General features: G+C 49.5%; 1 protein-coding gene across 1 annotated transcript; it reads right to left on the bottom strand.

Annotated features, from left to right (window-relative positions):
• Positions 1-425: 425 nt before the first annotated feature.
• Positions 426-16,663, bottom strand: LOC135810774 (uncharacterized). The gene is made up of 11 exons (XM_065324226.1): positions 15,262-16,663; positions 8,772-9,276; positions 8,018-8,334; positions 7,268-7,493; positions 6,745-7,002; positions 5,795-5,962; positions 4,610-4,819; positions 4,089-4,202; positions 3,380-3,722; positions 2,083-2,450; positions 426-1,464 (listed from the first exon to the last, which is right to left on the bottom strand). The coding sequence occupies exons 1-11, from the start codon at positions 15,555-15,557 to the stop codon at positions 1,318-1,320; spliced, it is 2,952 nt and encodes a 983-aa protein (XP_065180298.1). The 5' UTR covers positions 15,558-16,663; the 3' UTR covers positions 426-1,317.
• Between the last annotated feature and the right edge of the window lie 5,931 nt (positions 16,664-22,594).

Genomic DNA, 22,594 nt, shown 5'->3' with positions numbered 1-22,594 from the left:
GTGTGTGTGTGTGTGTGTGTGTGTGTGTGTGTGTGTGTGTGTGTGTGTGTGTGTGTGTGTGTGTGTGTGTGTGTGTGTGTGTGTGTGTGAATCAGAATCAGATCCGCAACCGCAATCGTTGCTATAAAGAGAAAACCTGTGGGTGCACATCCAGTGCATTTGCAGATTTGCGTGCTTCTCTTGCGACGGGTGTATACATGGTACATGGTGTGTGTGTGTGTGTGTGTGTGTGTGTGTGTATACATGTGTGTGTGTGTGTACATGTGTGTGTGTGTGTGTGTACATATGTTTGTGTGTATGTGTACATCTGTGTGCGTGTCTGTTGAGGTGGTGGTAGTGGTGGTGGTGGTGGTGTTTGCGTGTTGTGTGTGTGTGTTTGCGCGTGTGTGTATGTGCATGCACGTAAAACTGTGTTCACGTTCACGCCAAGGAAGCATCACACAGAATACGTAAATATTACTGTGATTAATATCATCCTGGCTAGCATAGACGAGCGTCTAAATATTTGTTTAGAAGTCACTAGTTAAATATGTTTATCACGTACTTCGTGAAATACAATGTCTTGGTGCCGCTCGAGGGGCATCACTGCCTAACTGATAATACGGTATCATGAATCTTGTACCACGGTGGCAAATAGATCTGTGCAAATTATATTTATACCGTGTTGGATAAAAGTTCATAAAACTCTGTATAATGACGATGGTGAGGACTGGAATAAACAAGACTAAATTTTTCGTTTTCCGGAGTTCACGCTAGCGCAGCATGAGTCTTTTAAACTCCGGTGTTGACTGGTGGTGTTGGTAAAATCAAGGTGTAAACTAGTGCGAATATGATGTTCGATACTTTGGATCGGCTTTCGTGTCAAGTTCAGCTATGCTTTTGTAAGCCTTTGTTGGTATTTTGCGCTGACTGTTGAAAGGGGACGAGCAATACTGAGATGCATGTTTGTGTGTGTGCTTGGTTGAGGTCTGTTGAGGTGGGTTCAGTCGGTACGCTTGACGAGCTCAAGGAACCCAGCTTGATTGGGTGTCTTCCTTCTGTATAGACGTCTGTCCAGTTTATATGGGTTTGCTTGTTGGCTGATTCGACTGTTGATCTGCCAGGCCCGGCGGAACTTGTCCAGTTGGTCAGGCCATGTCTGGACCAACTTCTGGCCACCAACATGTGTTATCGCTGAGGTCATGCCTATCCGTCATATCCTAACCAAAGTATGAAAGGCCAGGGTATGGGCGGACCAATTCAAAACTGCTTCCGCCGATCCCCAGTGTGTGCAATGACGATATCGGTCAGTGAGGCAGACTGTCGTCAAGATTCAGCCTATGGTGAGTTAGTGCGACATCTGCTGGCGTTGGACTGCAGGGCCGCCGTGGAGGCAGGGGCTGTCAGGTGACGGCAGCTGGAGGAGCGACGGGATGGGTTCATCCGGTACAGTCCTTCACGCTCTGACTGCGCGGCAAAGTGGTTCTGCAGCGGGGAACACAGAGCAGCAAACAGTACATTGTATGGACATTTGGCGAATACAGGCGATAGTTACTATAACTTCACGAATTGTCTATAATATTCATCAGTTTTAGGGAAAGTTCAAACCCGTGAGCTTTTATTTTCGGTACTTTCATTCCATCGTGTTCACACCTAAAACTTGATTTCAGTAGCCTCACGAACACTGACACACATTATCAAATAAGGAACTGCTTCTATGTACCTAACATTTCTGTTCGCCCAACGTGGTCTTTTGCCACCGTACCTAAAATTTTGAGCAGCATAAATTTCTGAAACTAGAGTATACGGTGCGACAAGAAAGAAGTTGAGTACAGCTGCGTTCATGCAGGCTAGTGACATTATGTGTGCTACTACTTGAAAGCTACAGTTGCGCTCGGTGAAATCCGACACCCAAAGTGCAAAACTAGCGCCCTGGACCAGTTCCTATGATATCACTGGTACTTACGTCCAGTCGCATTCGTACCAATTCCAGGCTGTCAAGAGCCATGCAAGTTGAGGGCGACAAGTATGCACTTTGGTTCGGATTTCCCCGAGCACTGTACTAACATGTGTGTATAGCTAACAGGTACCAGTAAGGCATACCTTAGCCGAGGCCAGCGTGAACCTGACGTTCTCCAGCTCGCGTTCCAGCACCATCTTCCTCTGCCGTTGGCTGCTGAGCTCGCCGAGCAGCTGCTGGTGTCGGGTCATGAGCGCCTGCTCACGGCTCTGCCAGCTCCTGGCCTGCTGCTGCAGCTGTGCCATGGTCGTGTCGGCGTTGTACAGGCGTTTCTTCAGGTTTGCCTTGTCCTGCACCAGGATGGCAAGGTCCTGGAGCAGGACGGCGTTCTCCGCCACCACCTGCTGGAAGAGCACGGCCAGTTCGTCGGCTGTGCGCCCGTTGGTCAGGTCGCTGGACGTGCGTGACGGCGTGACGTTGCACAGGATCTCCACCGGCGCCAGCGATGTTACTGTACACGGCACATACATGCAAATGTGCACATACACACATGAACGCACACATATACACATACGCACACACACACGCACACACACACACACACACACACACACACACGAGAGGACGTGAATGAAAAATACGCATCGTATCAAGGCTCAATTGTGCTACCTGTTGCGGTACAATACGTGAACACATACACACACACACACACACCAACACACACACACACACACACACACACACACACACCAACACACACACACACACACACACACCAACACACCAACACACCAACACACACACACACACACGAGAAGGACGTGAAAGAAAGATTCACATCGTATCAAGGCTCAACTTCAATTGTGCTACCTGTAGCGTGACAATACACGAGTATGCATGGCGAGAGTTTGCATTGCCAATGGCTATCATGTAAGCATGTCGACTGTGCAGAAAGCAGACTTCCTCTGCTGATACATCACAGGACAAGTGCTGTACCAGGAGTTGCCCCAGGTGATTCTGTAGCAATGTACTCTCACAAGTGATGGACACAGGCAACAATGCCCTCTGGGCAGCCGCCACTGTGACTCATGAGATACGTTTGGAGTTATCCTGGGCCTTTGAAGCCGAATCGTCGTTCAGCAGTGTTTGAGTTTCCACACGCGCTTGCTTGGTGGACATGAATGTGGTACGAGTCGTAACTGTGGTTTTTAGAGAAAATCATGTTGATTGTGCCCGAGTACAGTGCCAAAAACACCATCAATCAATCCATCAGTCACTGATCAGTGCAGCAGTGCTACACGTGGTCTAGCGTGCACTCTTTTCTGACAACACTTCGCAATGAACATGGCGTCAACCCTAAGTGATTTGTTGGAATCAGTTTCCTGACTACATGCATACACTCAGAGTTTCTTTTCTTCAGTAGCATAGCAGCTTTCTTACCAAGACTTTCTTGCTGTTCCTTGAGGTCTTTAGCAATGTGTTGCAGTCGCATCAGGTCGGCCGGCAGTGAATACGAGTGGTTTCGACTGGCGTAGCTGTGTAGCATGGACTGGTGTCCAGAGTCGGCAATGCTGCTCTCTTCGTCGATGGACGCGCCGTGGCTGTTGACGCTCGGCGGACGAGTGCGTAGCTCGGACGAGGGCGTTGCGCGACCAGCGATGTGCGCCAGCCGCCGAGTCAGCTGGTCGTCAAACAACGGGCTGCCACTGTGCGGCGACTCTTGATTGCCTGGCAGAAACGCATTGTGAATCCGCTGAAAGAGATTTCCTTCCATTGTGTGCAGCTGTGGTGGGTCAGAACAAGACACAAGGAAAGGTTTAGCGAATTGTTCATTTTCGAGTTCCTGAATGCTCAATGCACTTGCTCTGCTTATGCAACATCGGCCCAAAACACATTGTGCTAATCTGTGAGAACTGGTCTAAAGGTGGTACCTCATTGAGGGATATTTCGACCCGTCAAAATGAAGGTGCTGCTCGACTACCCCAGCTTGTTACCAGCTTGTTGACTGCCGAGACCACAACAGAGACGTGTGAGTGTGTGCACGGGCGGGGGAAAACTGCAAAACTGTCCAGGAAAAGGAAAGAAACCATGTGTCAAGCGAGTCAACAATCTCCCACTCGTCATGGCCGTGCATGCACTGCAAGCTCACCTGGCTGGATAGTGCATGCAGGTCGTGGAAGTCGTTACTCTCCATGCCGTGGATCCAGGTGAGAGTGGGCAGCGCAGCAACATCGTCTGGCAAACACCCAATGTCACGGGATACCTGCACATTACAAACAGTGGAAACAAAGCATGCAATTTAGTGGGTGGCCTCATTACACATCAACTGAAAGTCCCACACACACGCACAATTGTCACCACTGTACAACAGTGAACAAGCATCATACACAGAGAGCAGCGAAATGCCCCGGGCACTGGTGAGCTGAATATCCCGACCACTTTTGCCAATCAAAGTCGTGTTTGTTGTGAATTGCTGGGGCCCCGCGTAGCGGCGTGTACACGCAAGACTCTTGTATACGGACCAGAACAAGAGTTTGGAAGACCAAGTACGTCATGCAGGGCGCTCGTTCACCGTGCATTCTGGAGGCCGCTAAATATAGTGCACTTGACAACGACGCTGCGATGGACGACTTCCTGCGACAAGAGAGGAACAACAAGACCCCGGCGTACCTTTATGGCCATGCGCAGTGCTTTCAGGTCGCTTGCTTCCAGCAGCAGTTGGAAGATGTGCTGGCGTTGCAGGCTGCTCTCGTACGCCAGCTCCAGCACCTCGTTGTTGTTCTGCAACTGTCTTGTCTGCAGCGCCAGGCGGTCAGCCATGTCCTTGCTCTCGGCCAGGGTCACCGACAGAACATTCATCTCGGCTTCCTGGCACATCATCTAGAGTGTATGCAGACAACAATAAAAAACAAACACGCCGGTCCAGGCATCCACATATGAATAGACAGAACGGGCAAGCATTCCTTCAATTCATCAAATACCTCTACACGCTTCCAAACAAAATTTTACTTTCCGTGACAAATGTGACAATAGTCCTCCATCGGATAGTATTCCAAAGAGATAAGAGGACAGGAGGAAAACTCAAGACTCCCAAGAACCATCTGAATATCTCAATAACTACAAATTTAGCGGCGTCCGCTGCTCAAACTGTGCTCACGACGCACCACAATGACAACACGTACTGCAACATCCTATGGATGCTTAGATCTTGAAATTCACCATGCAGGGATTAGTACGGTGAAGACCGATTGCAATATTTACTCGGCTAGCCTGAGCTCCCTTGTTGGGTCTGGTTGACTAACACCCACACTTCCAAGGGTGCCGTCAAGCCAGGGCAGCGACAGTGTTTCATCTTGGGTACTGGATAAGTAGTCCATCTGATTCGTTCACAATCTCTGCGAAAGCTTTTGAAGGGTATTCGCGTATGACTAATGTGATTGGTTGGGCTCAGACCAGTGAGGTCTTTTGTGAAAGTTGTGTTGTACCACCCGCCCTTTGGTATCAACCCTGTACTTGTATGTATATTGAGAGCTGAGCTCCAGATAAGCAATCTACCATGTTTTTTCGAATTTCTGCTTCCTAGCTGGATGCTCTTCAAGAAAATAACGCAGACGCCCCCAGTCAACTTCTGAATGCCGTTCGATGCCTCTGCACTTCACAGTGCAGCCTGCCTGCACGTGTATGGAGCGGCATGCGACGCCTACGTATCCTGGTCCATCATGTAGAGACAGCAACAACCGTGACAAGCACCAGCGTATGAGTGTACCTACTAGAGCAGCAGTTAAGTATGGGTTCCTCTCGGTTAAGTATGGGTTCCTCTCGGTTCAGTGTATTTGAAGTACGGTTGTTACTCACCTGACTCTCTAGGCGTTCGTTTTCCAGCTGACTGTGTTTCAGTTCCTGTTCAAAGTAGGCCGTCGTGTGAACGGACACAGCACGGATGATGTCATCGATGGAAGCGCATTGCCGCAGCGCCGTGTCCAGCTGGTCTATCTGCCCGGCATTGAACTGCTCGCCGACAAGCTGCACCGCATACCCCGCACACGATCAAACATACTGTTAAATATGAGCCGCAATGAAGACGACATACCCGCACGATCACACATGATTTTAATAAAAGTGAGAAGTAATGAAGACTGTACTATATCCTTCACGCGTACACCCTGGGTTACGGGTCTTCCGCTTCAAAGGTGTGAGCACGCATGCACGATAGCAAAGCCGCCGGCTATGGTGCTTACACAGTTGGTACCATTCATTTTCAGTTTCAACGTAAACTGCACAATGTGGATTCGGATCACTTTTCTCTACGAGGATCAAGTCAATTTTCTAATAGCTTGCAGACCCCTTGCAGCATAGTTGGCGTGTTACACATCCACACAATTCACTCATACATTCCCTTACTAGCGCTCACATGTATATTTGCTGTGTTTAGTTCAATGAAATGCACTGTGTCTAATCCTCGCAAGGAGTATTTGAAGTATGGAGTATCGGAGTATGGAGTATTTGGAGATATAATTGGAAAGGAGTGGTAATATATGTGCTTGTACTAGTATTGCTAATGGGATTTCAGTCTTCGACCACTTGGTAGTGGGCCTGATCTACTCACCTCCCACCGTTTAGGCGCTGCATCTGCGCCTTTGATCCTAGAGGGTGGTGGCATTCCCACGACGGATGCGGAAAACTGGGCTTCCAGCCGAGTCTCACGCGAACCGTGAAATTTTTTATATATTTTTATTGCATCCTTTTTAAGAACTGCATTGCATGCAGAAAAGCAAGGCAACTACAGCTAGGGGTGCATTTCTAACCTGTGATAGCTCTGCCTGTCTCTGCATGGGCACTCCGCTGTGTGCCGGCGACACGGGCAGGTGAGAGTCCTGCTGTTGGAGCCACTCGGCCGCGCGGTCCTGGTATGTGGTGACGTCACCGGCGCGACTGGGACTCGAAGTCAGCGTGGAGACCTTCAGCGAGACGGAGAGGTCGTCGTCCGGTGTTGATGCCAAATAGGCATTCTCGATCTTGGACACGGACTTGGACTTAACCATGGCCACGCCGGCCTGATTCGTCTGCAAAGAACACGGGCAAGAACGAAACAATACACACACTCGTGTTGATACTACAAAACAACAATACCGGCAGGCACCAACCAGCTAGAACTGTCTCTGCATACCCTGGAACGCAGAGACCTGGACCATTGCACCATGCCGATTCGACCAGACAGAACAAAATCCAGCAGAGGAGCGGCAAAGAGTTTAAGAATGCTATGCCGCTCAAACCCGCCACGGGGAGTTGTGAATATTTGGACTTTGTATGCCTTGTGACTCCACTCACAAAGTACATGTCTTGCGATGCATGCTGCAGCTGACGCTCGTCTAGATGGACGGGAGGGTTGCTGGTGGAGGATCGACGGCTGTGTGTCTTCTTGTCCGTGGCTGGCGGTGGTGCTCCTGAACTGCCGACTTGCGAGGGAATGTGTGACTGTATGGTGAGGGCCACGTCTACTTGACTGGTCAGTGCGGCTAGCTTGTCATTTAATGCATGACACTGCGGGCATGGCCTGCATCAAGAAAAGCAGAAAAACACAAACCCACCGATTACCGTATACCCCATTTGTAGCACAGCGACCGGTAACTTATGTCGCACTCATCGATCATTATAAGCATGCGCAAGAAAATGTATCTTTCTCTAAGGCATCAACTTCTTTGTGGCACGGTTGGCCATTGCAGCCATCGTCGTATGGCCGACGTTTAACCCTAAACATTCAAGCGAAGTGGTTGCTACTACGTCACACCTCCATGCTAACGGTCATCTGCTTTAGTGTAAGCCTTACTAGCAGAGGCAGGGGATACAATTTTGTCTGAATTCTGCGGTGCACTATGACTTAGAATGCTAGTACGGATGACTGCATTCCATTTCTCCCAAAATTCCGCCTAAGGGCATTTGTGTTTAGCAATCATTCAAACATCCCGCAGTTATAACAAGTATGAAAGCATTTGGTAGTAGGGGCTCTTGGCCCAAGAGAACTTAAAAGGTCGGAAAGACTGGGTCAAATTCAACATGGCAATACCCGCAAAATCTCACCCCTGATTAGCCTTCTGAAGCTGCGGTAACGCCTGCTGCTTGCTCATCTCGGTCTTCACCGTTTCGACAGCAGCGAGCTTCTCCTCCTCTGCTACCTTGAGCTGGCCACGCAAGGCGCAGCACTGCTGGCGCAGATCCTCAATGTCCGACGAGCACAGCTCGATCTGGCGCTCGTAGTTCGAGATGAGTTGTGCCCGGTCATCCAGTGTTTGCTTGATGGTGGTCTCCATGCCGCTGATCTTGCCGTGGGCCTGGCTTAGCTGGTGCTGCAGATTGTTGACGGCCGTCTTCAGTGATTTGATGGTGACTTGATGAATCTGTAGTGCATCACACAGTGCCAGGCAAGAGTTAAAATAAATACATTTCACGGTTCACGTGAGACTCGGTTGGAAGCCGAGTTTTTCGCATCCGTAGGAATGCCACCACCCTCTATAATTATAGGATCAAGAGTTACACGCATCATGATTAACCAGTACATACCGCTTTCAGTCGCCCGTTTCAAATCACCCGTTTCAATCACCCGTTTCAATCACCCGTTTCAATCACCCGTCTCGAACCATACTAGGAGATAGTATGCCCCTTTCAGGAGAATCACAAGCAGTGAGTGAGCGCCAATTACGCAACAGTGCAATACCTACTAATGTGCGCACCATGCCAGAATACGAAGAATGGGAGTAATAATGAAGCCCAATTTTAGTAATATCAAGAAGAATTGCAATGATGGAGCACGTCACCTAGTCATGTCAACACTCACCTTAGTCGCAAGCTCAGACAAGTCCGTGGTGGTCATGTCCACCGAGGAGATCAGGTCCTGCACCACTTTCCTGGCAATGTCCGCTTCCCCATTGCCGCTACTCACACCGCTGGCAGCCACGGCGGCCGCACTGGCCATGTCGGCAGCGGCCTGCGCAGTGGCGGCATCCACCGGCAAAGCCTGCTCCTGTGCCGGCTCGGCCTTGTCCTGCCTGGCCGCCGTCCTCGCCATTGCCGCCGGGAACTGCATCTCACTGATATGCATGAGCTCTCGGTCGAAAATGTCTGAGCCCGCGCCGTCCAGCATAGAGGATGAGGTCGTTTCGCCTGTACTCGGAGTACTCGCTTTGCTGCTGGCGGCCATTTCGTCGTCGAGAGTGGACCGGTACCAGGCCAGGAACTGCTCGAAGCGAACGCCGCCGGGGGAGCCGGCCCCCATCTCCTCCGCGATCTGGTCCGCGAACGAGGACAGCTGCAGCTCCTGGCATACTTTCGCCACATCCTCCCTGCACAGAACAGAACACACACACACACACACACACACACACACACACACACACAAGCGGAGAATTGTCAGTGCTTATGCCACAGTCAATCAAACAGACCGTTTTCTCATCCGAAGGAACGCCATCGCCCTTCTAAAAGAACAACAAAGTGATGAATATGCTGCAGTGGAGCACCTAAAGGTACACATGATAAGGCTAGATAACCAGGTGTTAGCCGTGTTGTTGTGCTACCACAAAACTTGTACTTTGGTTTTGGAGTGGCGCCGCTGCTGAAAACCGGTTAAATTAAAGACACATAACGCTACACATCATGACTCGTGTGGGCCACTCAGGAAGGAAACGCAAGCATGCGTTTTGAGGAGTCAGGACATCAGTACGGATATGTGACACACGGTGTACACCTGGGGGCGTTTTCGTGTCTGATGATCATTGTGTTGCTTCACGGCGTTCAAACGTGCAGCTATGGAGCAGCACTACCTTAGCACAGCATACCCCCTCCCTGGCCAAGGAGTTTCGTATACGATGCTACGCACGGACCTAGCCACACCCCATGTCACAGCGTGCTTTTAAAGACTCGCGATCGGCCAACTCCCGTGTGACAGAGCTGTGATGGTGTGACAGTCACATGGCAGCAGTAACTCATCAGGAGCTCTCCACCGCACACCCAGAATACCGCAAGTGTACTGCTCCATTAGTCCGCAGGAAGATGGGTGTTACAGGCGAGTGCAAGAGGAATGGGCTCATTTACAGCGTTGCTCTGGGGGTCTACAAGGAAGTGTTGACATAACCTGTACAGGTGGAGTTAATCAAAGACTTAAGCCATCCAAAAGTCACAAGCAAGTGTCAGTAATCAGTGTACAACTCATGCTCTGCACATGAAGGCCATGTCACCTAGCTGACTGGCATGTGCTAATTAGGCGACCTGTCCAAGCCAATGGTCTGGGAGACAGCCCGGGGAATGCCAACTTCCTCTTTCTGCTGCCATGGTCAGGACACACACACACACACACACCTACACACCTAAACCACAGCTAGATGAAGATCATTGCTACACTCACTACACACTAGGTGTCTGTCTTACTTGGACTGAATACCAACAGTTCCCTTGCCTAGCCAGAACCATCAGACTCTCAGAGCACATTTCGGTCAGTCTGCACACAGTTTTCCACATTGGTCGCACGAAGCAGCTCAGTGCCTGCTCACGGCAGGTCCCAGTAGGTGTCGAACCCAATCCCAAAACAAGACTGACAGCCAGACACCCCATGCTACTATACCAATTGGAATTCGAATCAGACTATGATTTGTGACTAAGTACATGTAGCTCAAGCTTTGCATTGCATTGTTTTAGGTCTGGCTTTGTGGTTTTCTTTTCTTTTCACGAACTTCCTGGAACACTCCAAACACCTTGAGAAGAGAGGAGTGTCATGGGGGGGGGGGGGGGGTGGCACTGTGACCGCACATAATCATCATTTCCAGCCCCTACACACAGCCACAGAGACTTTTGGGCGGTCTGGTCACCCCAGGTGACTACTCCCACGTACCCGACCACTGTATGCACTCAGTCAACACTACTAATCCACCATGACCGTAGGCCCATTACTTGGGCTGAGCAGAAGAGTAAGAAATGTGGAGACTATACATTACCCAAAACACACTCCGGTACATCTACTGAAACTGCACTGTGAAAGGTAAAATCATGTACAACACCAAACATCAGCATCATAACTTGCCGATAAGTTGCCCGGTCAAAATGTGTTCTACACGGTACAGTGTCAGCCTGACTCATACCCCCAAGCACTACCAGGAACAGTGCTACACGCGTTTCAGTATTACGTCTTGCCATGCCATGACTGCATGAGCACTGAAGATGATAGCGATAATGGGGGGGGGGGGGGGGGGGTAGAGATAAGTTGCACACCAGTCAGGTTACACCCTGATAACTTCACAACTCAAGTGATCTCCAAAGGAGGCTGCTGCATGGCAAATTGAGTTTTCGCCGCATGCCATAGTCAGAGTCAGGTCAGGCCGTGCCCAAGTCAAGTGCGGTGATGGCATGCATAGCCAATACTCAATAGCTAGCATGACAAGTTAGTTCATACTTGTACCGTCCTGACTGTCTTAGTGGGTGTCATGTACATCATGGTGTTGAGTGTCCTGAATGAGACCATAATAAAGCAACTGCATTCTGACTTGAAGAAAAAATGGTACGAGAGGCCTAGTCGAAACTAGAATGGCTTCTGTGCTTTGTATGCTGGTTTGTCCCCCCCCCCCCCCCAACCAAGAATCTATACAGTGGTGGACCCTATACTCCATGGGATGAAAATAATACTTGTAATTCACACTGCCACCACAACTGCTAATTCTTCATACAGATTTGTTTCTCTTTGCCTCGCCCTGTGTAGGTTATTGCCTTTTGCTATTTTGCATAGTTTTTGCTTACTGCCATGGCTGGCTACCCCCCCCCCCCCTCTCCCCTCCCATATTGGCCTATATTCCCTGGCCATGGGAAGGTGAAATAGATGAAAAATAAGAAAAATGGCAATGGCCATTGACCAGAAGCAACACTGCCATTGTGATCAGCATCACCGACAGCATACTAGCACTGTGGCCTGGCCTGGCCCATACTCACAATAGACAATGTCTTGTAGTATGATGTACCTCATTGCCAGGCATTTTGCATCCGCTGGCTGCGACCCAACAAGGAAAACTGTCCCCTGGGCTGCATGGCGTGGACTTCAGTTTGTGGAGCAGCACATGCCCAGAGCAGCGCTAGGAGTTTCCCAATCAGTGTCAACACTGGATACCTGTGCTTTTCCATTCAACAATTGTGCCGGGCTATTTTTGTTGTCGCCCAAATAACTGAGTAGTATTAGTACGTGGTCAAATTCAGGTGTTTCGTACTGCCCAACTCCACAACTCTTTACACAATACAACTTGAACTTGAAGTGACATGGCAGCACAATCAATGTACACTGTACCTATCCCTATCCACTTAGCACGGCAGTGAATGTACACAATTTCATGTAGACCATGGAATGCTGCTGCTTGACCTGCCCATGTCAGATTGTGGTTGCTGTTTAGATCAAATTGAAAATTCTATTCCCCTATTAGTTGGCCAGTAGATCTTGTTACTGTTCATCAAGCCTGGGATAGACTATGCAACCAGCTCAATAGTCTAGATTATAATCTGCACCAATAGATATTCATTGTTGCTCCGTGACCCTCAACTGGGCTGATGTAACCACAGAATCCAGCTGGCACAGTGGCAGCGACATCTTTGCGACGAATCTACCCCGTCGCCTTGTTATCTACCATACACACACGTGCTGCAGGACGTTCGCACTCGAATGATACAAAAGGGCAAGTTGTTCACTGTCCATTTCTCCGGGCGCTTCGCCATCATGCACCGCGACACTATTATTTTCACTCAAACAATGCTTATTCGTTTCACTTTCTTCGAGGCCTAACGAGTAGCATAAACCATTTGTAAAGTCACTAGAACATCTTGCCGGGCACCTCGATGTATCAATCTGCCAGCGCAGATATGCGTGAAAGGACAAAGTAGAGAGCGAGGGAGCACGCATGTTGACGCTATCGCACCACAAGTGCGTCTCCTTCGTACCTGTGGCGCCATTTTGTACTCTAGCCTTGGTGGCGTTTGAGCTTATCGCGACTCCCGTCGTCCCAGCCCGGCAGCTCGTTCGACACCTTGACGCGCTCTTGCGACGTCGGCCACTCTCTCCGTGGAGAGGGCACCGATTTTCGACTCACTACATTAGGACAATCCGCAGTCTCATCGAAATAAGGTTACACAGATTATTTTGAGTACGAAGACATCGAAGCTTTGTGAGCTATGGAGTATGGCGTGTGTGAGAGGCAAAGTGGGGATGGCGCGGTGAGAAGCCCGGCTGACCAGATGACCTCGAGACGTCACAATGCTGTAGGCCAAGTGAGTGAAACCATCGCTCCCCACTCTGCGTTTGGGAAGATATCAGTCATTATGGCTGAGCCGTCCGCTCCATTGTAGTGCGACTAATGATCTCACTACTCACTCGATCTGTCGCTTTTAGCTAAAATTTAGGATCTAGGAGCGAGCGTGGAGTTTGACCGACCCGTGAGCACAAAAAACAACAGCTGCAGCGCCACACTCGCGATCGCTGCTTCCTTCGGTCAACTAACGTCTGTCCTACAAGCTGTTGAGACCGGCCGTAGTCCAAGGGTTCACGCATTAGACCATTATGTCTTCGTCCGTGTTCCACCGTCGCTGGTGATTTGCCTAAAACGAGCAAGGCACGCGATCGAATGCCATCACGAGCTGGAGAGAAAGCATTGAAGCTTTACCGACTGGGAGCAGTAGCAATAGCAGTAGCAGGATGTTGCTGAGAGGTTCACGAGATCATTCAAAAACGGCAGCCTGCAAACTGCCGCAGTACTACGACTACTAAAATAACGAGGAAGAAGGGAAATGCCGCAGAACTGTTACTTCAGAAGTGCATAAGCGACATACCTGGTAAGTCCGTAGATCTACGCGTGCCAGCCTGGCTAGTATGCATGCATGCATGCACGCAAAATCACGGAAATCGCCGATGACGCACGTGCTCAAGAATCGTAACGCCGCAAGCCACAGAATGCAAAGCAGGAGAGGATTTCTTTTTACAACGACTAGACGACGTTCCTCAGCTCAGCTCCTTAGTTTGACGCAGATACACTCTGCACCTCTGCTAGCTGTTCCTCTGTGCTGCTGCAAGAACGAAGGAAACAGGATGGCCGATGCCTAGTGGCCACGAGCAATGCCGCGAAGTCTTTTGCTGCGTCTTGCCAGGCTGATGGAGCGTAGTTCCTCGCGCGGACCCATCCGAGTTGCGAGTCCTCCGCGCCGCAAGTAGCCAGTTGGCGCGCGCCGCCACAGGAAGAAGTAGAACTTCTGTAGGAACGCGGTTGTTGGCCGTACGACCAGGCCTCAGCAGCAGCTCTAGTTTCTTCTCTCATCGCAGCAGCGTCGCTAGGATGAGCGCTTACATGCTGCTGTGTTGGATCATTAGCTCGAGCTACAATGCCCGCGTGCAGTCAGCTGTAGGTGGCACAGAAGAAACCCTTCCTACGAACGAACACAAACACGACTCGGTTATTCGACACTGCTTTGTCCATCATGGTCGTAAGCCGAACAAAAACGAAAACCAAACCGAAGGTGAACCTGAGCTGGCTCAAAAGCTCATTAATTTTCGTAAAAATTAATTTTCGGCAAAGCTACAATGCTTGTACATGTACGTACATGCTGGCAGCACGCATGCAAACAACTAAGAAAATACGATACGAAACCGTAAACAACACGTACAAGAAAAGGGGCTCGGTTGGTAACACATCATCGTCCGCAAAATCGTGTCAGCATACACGCTGATAATTATCTGATACTGCATGCGACAAGAGTTGCAGCAACGCCAAACTACCATCATCCGCAGCTGTAGATAAACCGCGACGGGAGTCAAAGGCATTTCTGTCACACAGAAACCGTGTCGGTAACACTAACAGCTCGTCAGTACTACATTGTACATCACTGATTCGATCAAGCCCAGCAACACACATTCTACACTGCACTCCACAGAGGCGTAGATCCAGGTCTACACAAACACTGAGAACGTGGGATCCCAGGACACGAACCAGATGCACTGTTTGGCTACAGTCACACTACACACACACACACACACACACACGTAGATCTACACACACGCTTTCAGCACTCGGTCGAGACACCATCCTCTCGCACCTCCACCTCAACGTTTCGGAACACCTGCCGCAGATGCAGGATCTCACTCATGCCATGCCGCAGTAGCGATAGCAGGAGAACAGCAAAACTACACACACACACACACACACGTGGAGACACAGCATGGTGTCACTCTCAGCCACTCCTCAACTCACAAAAGTCAAAACACTGGTCCTAAAAAATTATGCAATCGGTGAACAGCTCCGATCCGTGCCACTCACCTCATCATCACGCCACCGTGCCCACAGCAGGCATCGAACAGCTTCCTTGCAGCTTTCTCCATTTCGCCGCCGCGAGTCAACGCAGCAAGACCACTGCTCCCGCTACCACTACTCAGCGACTCACTCATCTGCTGCTGGGGTTGCTGCTGCTGCAAAACCTGCTGTATGTTGGCCAAGTGAAAGTGCTTGCCACTACTGCCACCCGTACCCGCAGCGTACCCAGAGCTAGCAGCCGCCGTGATGGAATTGGCTGTGACGGCTGCGACCGTCGCTGTCGTGATGATGTGCGAAGCCATGGTCGACGCTCAGATCGATCAGGGGTTCAGCACAATCGACTAACCAACACGACGAGTGCGACAGCAGCTGACCGACTGTATAATTTAAACACACACTGCAAGGGACAAGGCCAAGGACAAGGGAGCAGCAGAATAATCTCCAATGATGGCGTGATGTCGACACTGCTGCTGCACTGTGCAACAAATGGTCAAGATGCGACTTCGTCCAATTCCTTCGCTAGTCGGGGCTCAACTTCTGCGAGATCGTGTCTGCAGAATGCCGCGGGCCTGCCAATCTCACGCTCTCCACATTGACCGAAGCTTCAGCTATAAGCTTGCCTCAATGGGCACTGCTACTAGCTGGTGCTGGGGGGAGAAATTTCATTCATTTGTCGACGTACTTGTGCAGTATCGAGACCGCGGGTGGACCAATATCTCACCAATACAAGTCATTGATCAGTTTTACCTGACTTTGAGTTACGTTAGGCTACTGCAGAATGTCCTTTGAAGACCTTCGGTGCCAGTACTCAGGACATACACCACTCACGGAGCTCACACTTACACACTACCTGTCTAGAATCAGAAATCAGAAATCCTGAGGTGGTCCCTCCAGTACACAAACTCATGACATGGTGGCCGCAGGGAAATCAGTGGCAGCTCGGTACGTCTGCCACACGGTTTGCCGTAAAGCTGTGGCTTGGTCCCAGGTTACAACGTACACACTAAACGACCAATCACGTCCACTCTCTACATCCCGCGATAGTTTTCACCGACCACCGCGTAGCTTTTAGCGTGACTAGTGACACGATGGGAAGTAACACAGGAGAGGTTTGGCCAGGATCGAGTAGGATAACAAGTGGCCTTTCTCTCCGATCTGATGAACACAGAGGTGACAATTAGCTAGTGATCCGAGGACAGCAGGAAAACGTTTGTAGTGGCCGATCCAAGCGAACAACTCTACACTCCACCGCTCAGCTTCAACACTGGAAGTAAATAACGCAGCATGGATGGTTGGCAAAAGCAGTGGTCAAATCAGTCAGCCCATCTGATTCCCTACTTGTCCAGGCTCCCATTGATCAGACGTAAACTCCCAGTGCAGTCAGCGTCTACACCATGTACTAGTACTACTTCCCGAGTCTGTGCAAGTGCAATCAGCATGTTTAGGCTGATACCTGTGCAGGCTGTGCTCAGTGTAGTCTTGGCAGTCAACGGCTAGTACTCAGTCTCAGTACTAGTAGTATGGGGTACTGCTGGCGAGCGCCGCATTCGCAGACTCCTCCTACATCACCCGTCTCTCACACTCACAGTCACAGCACAGCACTGGCTCAGACCTGAGTAGGTGGTCTGCTGCATGTGACTACCGACCGTGGATCTACATGACGCGAAACACAAGCCAGTGCAGCCACAGGCACAGCTGTACAGGTTCTGGCTGTGCTGTGGTATGTGTATGGGAGTACAGTGCGGTCGTCAGCTTCCCTCCATCGTCTGGTCTGCGCGCGCATGCACCGACCATCACTGTTCTGGCCTGCCTACGTAGATATACGTGTACATCTGCCTTACCTGGCCTCGCTCAGCCTGGCCTGCAGAGCAGCAGCAGCACAGCTCAGATACCAGGATGCTGCCATAAGCCATAACCATGATTGCTGGCGATGGAGTACCTCAGTCTGTAGAAGGTGTCCAAGTCACCAACGCCGTTCGGCTGTGTTGTCTCTGTTTCAGTGTTTGGTGTACAGACCCTAGCACCAGCTCAAACATCAAGCCCGGCCTAGCACAGTAGCAGTACAACACAACATGTACGTATTATACATGATTGCTGGCATATCGTCAACAGAAGTGCCACTACACCATTGCCATACAGAATGACCGGTGAACAGGTACGATAGGAAGTTGGAGCGTCCAGCTAAGCGTGAAGTGAGACGACGTACTGGCCCTCATGCTCAGCCTGTCACTGTTGTTGCTGCTGCACTTGCAGTGATCTCCATTCCATTTACACCAGCAGCAATGCAACTCCCAATGGGTTCTGGCAAATATTTGCCATTTCTTTAAAACAAAAAATCGTGTGCTGAAGACCCTGTCAGTCCCTCTACACCCTGACGTGCACATGTGGCCTGCCGCAAAGCAAAGAGTCTAGAAAAATGATTGTCTCCAATATCTCTGATAGCCTTCTGCTCATGACAATGAAATGTGGTAGCGCTCATCGAGATTCTAGGGAGGCGGCGCCGATAGTAGATGCATCCGCGTGGCGTATCGACCTGCATGGGAAAGTGTAGTCCGGTCACGTACAAAGTCACGGGTACGAGTTAGCTGCAATGGCACTTAACCATTCTAGTTCTCTTCTCACCATCGATGGTGTGAATATATTGTGTTCCCTTTGAACTATTGCACCGATGGTTTTACCACTACTGTTACGGACAGGCCTCCGCTCAGGATGGAAGCCCTCGCTGCACTGTTGACAACCTCTATCACAATGTAGAAGCCACATTGCATGGTCCCCGGCCTAGCTCTAGCCTTTCACCAACGTGGAGTGTTTTAACTCTTTGTTGCCATCTTCAATGTAGAGTGTTTTGTGTGGCGTACATGTAGATCTGCGAAGTGTGGATAGTCTTTAGAAAAGTGTATCCCAGACTCGCATCACTATAACTGGGGAGTTGAGGACACCGCGCCGTGTTCAGAGATGCAATTACACGTACACTCCGGTGCATGCATAAGACTATCATCACACATGTTTGAGGGTACCAGCAGCACCATGTCTCCTTGTGCGTAATGCGTTTTTAAGAGAATGGCGTACCATGCCAGTACACGCAAACGAGTGTTCACCGCCGATACAACGTACACGTACACGTATGAGTACTCAAATGACTAAGCAGCGCAACGAGCTGTTAGTTAACGCTCCAAATTTAACAATAGCGATGCCATACCTGGCTACATTTTATCGCGCTCACAAAGCAATACTACTGGTTCGCAGTGTGTCCATAGAACACCAATATTCGTACTGCTAGTAATGGCTGCATGACAGTATGCGCTGACTATGTATAGCTACATGTACAGTGCATGGCTGTAGGTCACTGAAGAGCAGTGATCCAAAATGGTGCCGCGCTAGGCGACGCATCAGCCCCGCTTCCGTCCAGGAAGCCTCGCTGCAGTCGAAGCGTCAACAACAGCCGCTGCACAAGAACACGTCCTGCGCGCCCCATTACAATCCTAGGCTATACACACACGGACTGAGAACATTTTGCTACATGCTCAGGGAATCCTTTCTGTGTCCGCCGGAGCACGCAGTTGTGAACGACCGTGGGCATTCGGCTCGGCTGTTTGCAGGAAGGACTCGTTCTCGACTCCACAGTACAAAGCCATCTCCTTCAAGATTCGCACAGGACACATGCGCGGATCGAATGCATCGTTCATGGTACACTATACTAGTCCCTGAAGCCAAGCAAAGTCGTCGAGCCACGCATAATGGAGGTGTGAGTGAGCTGTTGTATCCTGCGATACTGTGTGTCTGCATGCCGTGTTGTACAAACTACAAACTACAAACTACAATATCGTGCTCGTGTACACTGGTAGATCGTAGCAGTGTAGATTCCACGCACTGCTGATTGCTAGACGGACAGACAGAAAGTCAGACGCGCGCAGCGTTTGATGTTCTTGTCAGGCCTCGCGCGACTGCCAATGCCCGCTGGGAATGCGGTAGTCCCTTCGCCCCGGGGCTTGGATGTTGGGAGCTACGAACCAGTCGGAGGTGTTGCAGTGGTGAGCGGCGGAACACCAAGGGCACTTGCTGGCATGATACACTCTAAGATCCGGCTCGCATAATCCATTAACAAAGTGTTCACCGTTCCGAGCTTGTTATCTGTGACAACATGCGCCAACGAAACAAGCCTGGGACGTCGACGTTTCGCTTGTAAAAACATCGTACACTAGTACTTGTGCCGACGAACCGTTGCCGAAGCTGACACACCATGCTGTGTTGTGGTTGGAATGTCATCTGGAAGTATTTTTTTAGGCCATGGGGGCCACCGAGTCATCTAAAACACGGTACCACTGGGGCAGCGTAGTGGAGGATCGTCGTCCAAGTAGCTCAGAGTGCTTCTCCCAGGTGATGAAGCAACAACTGCTTGACACGTCCAGTGGTCAGCCTTGACACCATCGTCGCCCGCATGGCGTACACACGCATTGGGAAATTATGATTGTAGCGATTGTAGGCAATGATTATGATTTCAAAACATGGTATACGTACAGTGTGCAAAACAATACTCCAATACCCCAGCGAGTCTTAACGTTCAGTTTGTAACTTTGTACTCGAGTTTCATGCTTAGTCGTTAGCGAAGCAATCCTTCGGGGCCGGGGACAATGATTACTTTTTCTTGGAGTGCGTGTATTTAGTCTTCACGTTGCCTGGTTGCCTCAGAATGTCACTTGCCTGTCTGAAGCTAAATTTTGTTTACTAGTATTATCCCCGGTGTGCGTTTCGTTATCACCTTTAGAACATGTTGTCACTTTCAACTTCTTTGGGTATGCCATTTTTCTATGTAGAAAGTGCGCAATTGCGCCATTTTACCCTATAAATATACTCATTCCAATTTTATTTTGTTTTGCCCGTACATTTAGTCTTCACGTGCATGTGCAGTAACCCAATGCCGTAGACAGCAAGCTGCTAATGTCCATATACATGTACCTGTACGGGTACGTGTAGAATACGGAACGGTTTGGGGGTCCCTGTTGTTTTACCTTGGGTGTTGAGTAATGAATAATTATACAGCAATAGGTGCTGCATTCTTCTTCTATTCCGTTCTCTGCTGGACTGACTGTGCACTTCAGTATAAAAAAAATTGTGGGTGTCACTGTGATCCATGCTATCCTGCATGATTGGTCGCTTGTTGTGCGCAGAGCACCAGAGGCCCAAACGTATCCGACCGTTGGTTGGACGTCGTCAAGGAACGAAGACTGGCCAGCGAGGCATTCATGTCTGCAGGGTCTTAGGATCTTTCAACCCGTCCTGCAAGTCAACCATTGAGCTAGTCAGGGCCACTACTCCATGGGTAAACAGTGACATTGTTTCGCCAATGACCTCGTCAGCAGCCTCCCAAGCAGGACAAAGTCCTCCAGGAGTGTGGGTGGGAAAGGAAGATCTTGTCCAGGAACTCACACGTGAACGCAAACGGAGGCTTAGAGTAAACTTGGTGCCAATAAACTTTCTCTGGTCACTCAATATCCACAGTTACAACGCGTACATGCATAGAGACCTGTGTGTGACTGTGAATAGGGAGGTTCGCAACTAACTACAATGACTTCCACACACGTGAGTAAAGACACACCGATCCTGGCACATCTTGGCATCGACATGACTGTGACTGAGCTGGGGTCATACTGAGATTAATCATTTTGACTGATTGTCATGGACATGGCGATCTAACACTGGGTAGAGATGAAGAGAGTTCCAGTCTTAGAACGTCGCGTTAACTTAATTGACTGCAGTCCTGCAGGTCGTCTCGCTTGCCTGCTTCGTAGGCACGCGATGATTATGTAGGCACATGATGGCTTTCCCCGCGGATACTCAGCAGACATTCGAGATCCACATTGTACACGAACACACACAAACATACACACACACACACGCGTGGGCGCCTACGCATGCACATACACCATCACCGCACACACACACACACACACACACACACACACACACACACACACACACACACACACACACACACACACACACACACACACACACACACACACACACACACACACACACACACATACCAGTGCTCTCACAGACCAATATCATCCTCCAATAATTATAAAATCAGGGAAAGAAAAACTACAAATCTCAAGCTATTCTTCGCCATCATCAGCAATAGTAGTTTTTCTTTCCCTGATAAGCTTCCTGTCTCCACGAAAGTAATTATAAAATCCGGCTTTTATTAGCGTCTACACTCATCTACTTCGAAGTACATTATTGCACAAGATTGGGCATGGCGCGTGTAGTCGATACTGAACTTTGCTACAGTACCTGTAAATACCAATACGGCTGCTGTTGTAGTGTTTGCAGATTCACGCCTTCCATTTCTATAACCACTAGCAATCTATACATACTACATACATACATACATACATACATACATACATACATACATACATACATACATACATACATGTTGGACTCAGTAGAGCGTCCAGCCCCTATATGATGTCCAACCCCTATATAGAGTCCATTGGTCCAAAATCCACTGTACAGAGTCCAAACTTGGAATCAACTGTGAGCTCAAAGTTTAGATGGACATCACTCCCTGTATAGAGTCCAGCCAATTGGCTTCACCCCTATATAGAGTCCATTGGTCCAAAATCAACTGTATGGAGTCCAAACTTTGAAATCAACTATAAGGAGTCTTTATGTGGACAACACTCCTTGTATAAAGTCCAGCCAATTAGGCATCCCCTATCCAGAGTTCGAAATTAGACAAAGGATCTGCTGTAAGCAGTGAATATTAACCAGAAAACGGCCTCTCCCTTTAATCCTTTACATCATTCACTTCTCAAGATAAAAAATAAGTATTGAGGCGCCACTGCAGCCACTTCATTACATGAAAAACCCTACAAACACCATCCTCAAATCAAGTGGTCTTTTCGCAGACACTGCAAATTACAATATCTCAATCATGTAGTGTTGCCAAATTATTGTGCACGCACACACACACATGCACATACCCACACAACGCCAAGAAAATACCTAGAAAAAAACCAAGAATCGAAAGAGAATAATGGAGAGCCAAGGATTAATTATTTGTTTTCAAATTATTGTGCACGCGCACACACACAAACATACACACACACACACACACACACACACACACACACACACACACACACACACACACACAAACTTATACAACGCCAGGAAAACACCAAGAAAAGAGTAGAGACACAATACACACGCAACTCCAACAGCCATGCAAACGTCCACCCATTTACACGTAAAGTCAAGAGGGATAACAAATAATTATACGAAACGAATGCATACGTGGGCATGCGCGCACGTTTACATACGTGTAGTA

The sequence above is a fragment of the Sycon ciliatum genome, chromosome 1 (assembly GCF_964019385.1).
Source record: "Sycon ciliatum chromosome 1, ocSycCili1.1, whole genome shotgun sequence".
Lineage (NCBI taxonomy): Eukaryota > Metazoa > Porifera > Calcarea > Leucosolenida > Sycettidae > Sycon > Sycon ciliatum.
Note: the sequence above shows the minus strand (reverse complement) of the source record. Positions and strands in the feature narration are given on the sequence as shown.

Bases quoted from the DNA above. Each gene is read 5' to 3' on its own strand.
- LOC135810774 (XM_065324226.1), bottom strand. From the start codon at position 15,557: ATGGCTTCGCACATCATCACGACAGCGACGGTCGCAGCCGTCACAGCC. The intron at 2,451-3,379 runs GTAAGAAAGCTG...TGCCGTGTACAG, and splicing joins GGAACAGCAAGAAAGTCTTG to TAACATCGCTGGCGCCGGTG. The intron at 1,465-2,082 runs GTATGCCTTACT...TCCCCGCTGCAG, and splicing joins TCACGCTGGCCTCGGCTAAG to AACCACTTTGCCGCGCAGTC.